Source organism: Toxorhynchites rutilus, chromosome 2 (assembly GCF_029784135.1).
Source record: "Toxorhynchites rutilus septentrionalis strain SRP chromosome 2, ASM2978413v1, whole genome shotgun sequence".
In the NCBI taxonomy this organism is placed as follows: domain Eukaryota; kingdom Metazoa; phylum Arthropoda; class Insecta; order Diptera; family Culicidae; genus Toxorhynchites; species Toxorhynchites rutilus.
In genome coordinates, this window is record NC_073745.1 from 298,566,578 (window position 1) to 298,573,734 (window position 7,157).

Here is a 7,157-nt window from a genome sequence, read left to right on the forward strand (position 1 = left end):
CTTTGAAGTTTTTAATTTCCAAAATGTTATTTAAATCCACTAATCCAGGTGATGCACAACTATATCCTTTACTAATTTTTTCTAAATTTTCAAATGGAAGCAACAAGATCGTCCTGAGTAGCAAAGTTTTGAAGTAGAGCCAGTTTAAGGCAAACAGAGCCTGGAGCAATAACGAAATTCAATACACTATGATCAGAAAGTACCGGGAATTTTTAATTCAAACATACCGTGCATGGGGCAACCGGTTTATTTATTTTTTATTATGTTGGTACGACCTTAAGACGCACATCTGTCAGGCTGTACGTCGCAAAAGACCGGACAGGCCGACAATTCTTGGATTTTTCATAATGATAACGCGCCATCGCACTGCGCCCGAATTGTACTGAATTATTCGACCAAACATCAAGTAACTACCTTCGAGCAAGCACCGTATTCACCGGATATGGCGTCTTTTTCTTTGTTCCTCAAGTTGAAGTTGCCAGAGATTTCACTCGATCGAGGAGATCGAAGAGAATGCGACGAGGGAACTAAAGGCCATCCCTCCGTCGGCCTACCAGGGATGCATGGAGGACTGGGTCAAGCGTTGGCACATGTGTGTTGCGTCAGATGGATCATATTTTGAAGGAGATAGAAAAAATTTACCTGAAATTCAACTTTATTTTGTTTTAAGCAAAAGTTCCCGGTACATTCTGATCATAGGATAACATAGGGGTCATTTTTGAAATTCGTAGAAGTAGTTTTTCATCAAATATAATCGTCTATCATTTACTGAGAAATTCTGGATTAGTTTTTTTTTATGTGAGAAAGGTGTTTACTGATTTTAAGGGGATGAATTAGAAATAAAATTCTTCTTTTATACTCAAGAAACGAAAAAAAATGTATAAAAAAAAACTAATAAATAACTTTCTTCTGACTCGATTATTAAAAGGATTAGATTGTATACAGTGAAAAGAAATTGGAGATTGAATATAAACGAATCTACTCTGTATTTGAAACTTACAGAAGTCTTTCTAAAACACTACAAACAACAAATTAGCGTTGTACAGAATTTATTGGAGTTCTCAAAACAACCTTTCGGTTCGCGGTGAGATCATTATTTATTGAATTATTCATCATCAAATACGAAGGGATAATTTTTCTTTGGAAAAGAAATATCTCTGTATGGAAAGGTCCTACAGGAACGTTGGATTTGCTGTTGAGTTGGTTAGCAAATCAATGTGAATTTCACAAACCCATTACCGAAATAAGAAGCACATTCAGAAAATGATTTTAAATCCGGACGGTCAAAAGTTGACGATAAAATTTCTCATTGAAGGAGTTTCATGAGGGTATGTTAGAAGCCTTAGTATGGAGTATGGAGTGTGGAGCAAAGATTTTCGATCCGGGAAACCACAAAACTCTTCGGTATACAGGACGGGGTCAATTATATGACCCGTTTGTTTGTACGTGGGTAATTTAGTCTGTAGCGCTGTCCTACATTAATAGTTATTAAACCCCCTTCCTGTAGATCGATTGTTCTGAAATTTGGCACAAACCTTATTCTCTGCAGTCATTATAAAACTGCGTATTTCATGATCTTGAAAATTGAAAATGGCGACCGCTATAAAATGGCGGATTTCATATTTTCTCTAAACCCCATCTCTAAACATCATCAAACGAAAGGGCTGTAAATCTAAAATGGCCGCCACTACAAAAAAAATATTTTTCAAAACATCTGGTAGTGGCGGTCTTTTTTCATGAAGAACTGTCTATTAGTCAATCCCTTTCATTTGATACTCATATTGATGGGGTTTAGAGAAAATATGTAATCCACCTTTTTGTAGCGGCCGCCATCTTGGATTTACATTTTTCATCAATGACTGTGTTCTGCTAGTCAAGCCATTTCGTTTGATACTTATATTGATATAGATTTTGAGAAAATATGTAATCCGCTGTTTTGTAGCAGCCGCCATCTTGGATTTACATTTTTCATCAACAACTGTGTTCTACTAGTCAAGCCCTTTCATTTGATACTCATTGATAGGATAATAGGATTGATAGGATTTTGAAAATATCTATATATGGCGCTATCTTGTAGTGGTCATCTTGTGAAAATACAATAAATAATTGAATTATCAAAAAAATTGTACCAAACGTGTTTCCATTTAGTTCCGCTCCTTATGACGCAACCGTTAATAAATTCTACAAGAATTAATGAATCATTTCTCTCAAATAATTGCAAAGAAAACAAGTGTCCGGTTTTCAAAGCATGAATAAAAAAAAATGTCCGGATTTAAAATCACGACACGATGAAAGAAATTTCAAATTTTGAACAAATATAACATAAATTTGTGGAATTCTGTGATTCATAACTTAGATGAAGTCCTTCTAATTCTATAGGAACGCAAAATTTTTCATGCTCTGATATATCAACATTTTTTAGTAGTTGAAGTTATATTCGTAAGCGCTTAAGCGTCCGGATTTCGATGCATTACTATACTTCATTGCACTTCTGACTGTGCATTCGTGTTCGTGAACCAGGCCTTTTTGAGAATATTTTCTTCAAAACATCAAACTGCCTTCAGTAAAGTTACGAGTTGAAGAATTACATGACACGTTCCGTAAGTTCTTCCAGTGTGAAGAAATTCTATTCAAGATTTCTTTTCATCTGAGAAGTACTCCTGAAATAGTGAAACCAATGGGATTAGCTTCCACTTTAGTTTTTTGACCCGCAGCTTTGGAGATTTTCATGGTTTGGGGAGAATTTTATTAAATCACACATTAAAAATTACTAACTTTGAAATTTTCCTCTCAAAACAGTTATTTAAATACACTAAGATGTTCCACTACTATATCCTATACTAAATTTTCTCATCTTTCAAATGAAGGCAACAGAATTGGCTTACGCAATGACGTTTGAGGCAATAGAGTCCGAAACAAAAAAAAAATCTATAAATCTGTCGTTCTTGAAATTTGAACATATGCGTAGAAGAATTTTTTTTATCAAATACAGTAAAACCTGTTTTTGTGCGGTCTTTTTTGTGCGAATTTTTTTCTTGTGCGATTTTCTGTTCTTGTGCGGTTTTTTTTGTGCGATTTTTTTTGTGCGGTGTATGAAAAGAAGCATATTTGACGAAGTTATTACCCATTTTTTTTCTCGATGGTTTATATGCATTTCAGTGCGAAAAAAGCATATTTGCGTCTCAATTATCCACTTCTGAAATCATTCCCCTCCTCTCATTAAATGCTCTAAGTTTTTCTAAGTTTTTGCATGACATGATTTCTAACAGCAACACGTTTCGACATGCAACTAAAAGCACAAAACAGCCACGCGCAACCGAAAAGGCAAAGTGTCCCATCGCAAAGCAGGGAAACAAAAGGGAATTGAGCGGTGAATGGCGTGGATTTGAGTTATTTTCTTGGGGGAAACTTTTTTTATACGGTCCCTATCTACCACACAAAAAAAAAGTTTTTTTCAAAATCTTTACCGAACACGATTTTTCAAAGCTTCTGGTGAAGTTTTGTACGATTTTTTATGCGATTTTTTGTGCGGTCCCTATCCCCCACACAAGAATAGGTTTGCCTATATGATCATTTGTCATCTTCTGAGAGATTCTGGAAAAAAATATTTTTTTCATGTGAGAAAGGTGTTTTTCTGACTTTCTGACTTAATTTTCAACTGTCGAAAAAAGTGCATAAAAAACGAATCAAAAAATTTTTTTTGACTCGATTATATACAGGATTTGATTATATACAGTGAAAAGATATCGGAGACTGTATATGATCGAGTCCGCGCTATACATCAATCCAACCGACTTCTTACATATCTCTGGAAACACAGAAAAATGGAGTGGTTCTATAGTTATGAGACGGAGTGTATTACACGATTGAATGAAGGTTTCTTGAAATTGAATGGAGCAATCATTTTAGTTTGGTTAATCGTCAAGTTTCCCTAAGGAAATCGATGGTGTAATATCTTCGGAAATTCCAGATTCGTCTACATATCAACTGCTCACGCTTATTTTGAAGGCAAAATTAGTTAATTTTGGAATGTATAATCTTTCATACAACGAATATTTTATTTTGGTCATATTTTGATCAACTGAACTAAATAAACACGTTGAGCCCCGGGACCGAAAACGGACTTTTCGTCTGGCCTTGCCTGACGATAGTAGATATTTATGAAAATCATTTCGAAACTTCGATGTTGTCGTTCCAAGTGGCGATACTCTCCAAACTACAAGTTCACAGCCGGTTCGATGCGAGAAAGATGGAAAATATTTTGTCTGTCCCCAGAGATATAACACAGGGCTCAACGTGTTAAAAATTTCATTCCGAAATTCAAGTGATTCTCATTTTTCATACTGACTCACCGTACTAAATTTGATAATTCTTGCTATAAAACCATTAAAATTGATAGCATAAATTTCTGTACATCTGAGTCATAGTGAGTTGAATTATTTCTCATGAATTTCTTACACAAGACAAAGTTTGTTATAATGAAAACAACATTTATTTTGAAATAATAACTGAACCAAAAGTGCTGGTCTAGTGAAGAATCAAAACAATCACACGTTCTCTAGAAATTGCAAAAGCGGTTTACCCACATCGAAGCAGCTGCATTTGCGCTGGGAATCCCCCTCGGCTTGCATTTTTTCGAATAACATACATCCGTCTTATCAACCAACCGTGGAACTCTGAGAGCGAAGCAGAGCTGCTCACCACTCGCGCTGATTCATCCTACTATTTATGGTCAGACTTACCTGCCCACCGCTCGCAAGATCAAACAAACATTTGTCATCAAGCGCGTGGCTCCATTTTTTGACCGTCGAATGTGCCGGATTTTTTTTTCAAAGTTCATTCTTAAATTCATGCATCGAAAGCGCGCTAGTTTCTCCCATGTGCGACGCGTGACGACCCTCACGTGTCGCTCGCTGTGTTGCTCGACCTCAGCCAAAGAATTTGGCCGGATGGGGTCATTTGCTTGAGCTCCAAATCGCGCCGTAAAAGGGGGAGACACTCAAAGAATGTGTCGCCAATACGAAATAGATGATTCCATGTTGCATCATGTGGTTCGCCAAGCGCCAGTTGGCTTGCGTTGCAGCAAAGCGTGTCGACCCCAACAATAAACAACAACTACCACCCCCAAGAAAGCGGTCTAATTTGCCTTCAGCACGCAGTGACATATGCCACACCACTTATCAGAAGGATCACCTGCCTCTGCAATCAGCGTACTTTTTCGCGCAATCTCATCGCCACCGCGATTTTGCAACCTCATCTCTGTTTTGTTGTCACGAGAATCGTTGGCGCGAATAAACGCTTGAGTGAATTCCGCTTCACTTAGCGCGCCTCATGCCACGCGGCCACAGTTCGGCGTAAAAACCGTCTACGCCATGTTCGAACCTGTACCGTCCCGTATTTGTGTGGCCGAAGTTTTGTGGCCTCGCCGCCATATGACGCTTTGTGTGCTTGTGTTTGCGAGGGGTGTGTTTGTGTGCGTTGAGGGGGTGTGAGAGCGACTGTTGCTATAAATATAAGTAATTGTCGGATGAACCTCACTGTGGCATTCGGTGGAAAACCGTAGAGAAGCAAACAGTGTACAAAGCGTTACAGCAAGTGGAAACGTTAATTCAGCGTTGTGTACAATTTCACAACATCGCTTAATCGTTTTGAGTGCAAACTAGAAGAAGAAAAATCGAACCAACATCTGTTTGGGGACTACCTTTGGAGGAAAAGTTAAAACTGGCTCATAAGTGCAACAGCACAAACGGAAAATTAAACATGGTTGTCGTAAAAGAATCCATTCCCACCTATTCTAAGGTTGGCTTCAAAACTGTAGGAATAAGCCTAAACGTTCGAACAACCCTGGTGGCGGCATTGGCTCAGCATCGAGTTGTGGTGGGAATGTCCAATGCCATTCGTAGCCTTACGGAGGAACCACAGAAATTCCTGTTCTGTTTTATGGCCCCAACAAAGTTTCCCGACAGCGGGACCCACATGCAGCAAGTGTTGCTGGAGGCATTCTGTTTCGAGAACGATATTTATATCATAAAAGTAAGTTAACTTCACACTAAATTTTTCCCTCAAACATTTCATTAATAAATCTCCCTTTTATTTCCATCTCACAGGTCGACAGCGCGGAAAAATTGGGTCGACTGCTGGGCTCCTCGTCGCTAGCCTCATGTGCTCTGGTGCGAAAATGTCCCTGCTCCAGTGGAGAGGATAAGTACACCCGAAGCGAGAACATTTTGATCGATCACTGCGAGTTCTATTGGGACGAACCCACCAAACCGGTGATTAAATTACCTGATAAGTGAACACGGTAGCCGGTGCTTGACGGCAAATGTCGTCTGTGGTCTATTTGAACAACGATAAGTTCATAACTGAGCGTGAAAAAACAAAAAGGGCTGATAAAGCTTGCTCTTTTTTGTCGCGCAAACGAAGCTCACGTTATAGTGAGACTAGATAAAGTGCGCGATACTGATTGAAGTGCCGAAGTGTTGTGAAGAGATACTCAAGCAGAAGCATCCGATTAACGAAGACGGTATTTTAACGTAGAATGGACAATATTTAGGCACTAGCTGTGCGTTATTACAACTCTATGGATAAAAGATAGTATTATCTTTAACAACGATTCGTTCGGAGAGCCACGAGTACTCTCAATAAGCATGGACACTCGTATGGTTTCGGATATGGATTATGTTATGTACTTTACATTGAAAAATGGTGTTATAGGCATACTGGTAACTAATATTGTATGTTTCAATTACATTACCTTAGTTATACTATAATCCAATTAACAAAGGAAAGGAATAAATACAAATTGACATTGAATTACACACACTGCAATTGTCATTAAACGAAAGAACATTGCCCTGCAGGCTGCAGCACTTATTTTTCATTAAATATTCGTACTAAAATAAGGTGTGAGCTCTAGCTTATCGCTATAATAATTTTAGTACTAGCTAGTCAAGACAATCTCTGACAGTTCGCGTTGAAGGCATTGAGCTTCTCGTTAAGTTGGTGTGGAGCTATAATAGTGAGGCGTAGTACATAAATTACGTAACACTAAAAATGCGGTTTTTGAACCCCTCCCTCTTATGTAAAAATAAATAACGCAAGACAAACCTTCTCTCCGTCAAGTTACGTAACGCTAATATAATCTGAGAAAAAATCTA

General features: G+C 38.1%; 1 protein-coding gene across 1 annotated transcript; it reads left to right on the forward strand.

The window, feature by feature from the left end:
* The first annotated feature begins 4,873 nt into the window (after nucleotides 1–4,873).
* Nucleotides 4,874–6,813, forward strand: LOC129770527 (growth arrest and DNA damage-inducible protein GADD45 alpha-like). Its single transcript, XM_055773425.1, has 2 exons — nucleotides 4,874–6,033; nucleotides 6,108–6,813. Exons 1-2 carry the CDS (start codon nucleotides 5,761–5,763, stop codon nucleotides 6,294–6,296), a joined length of 462 nt encoding a protein of 153 aa, XP_055629400.1. The 5' UTR covers nucleotides 4,874–5,760; the 3' UTR covers nucleotides 6,297–6,813.
* The last annotated feature ends 344 nt before the right edge of the window (nucleotides 6,814–7,157 follow it).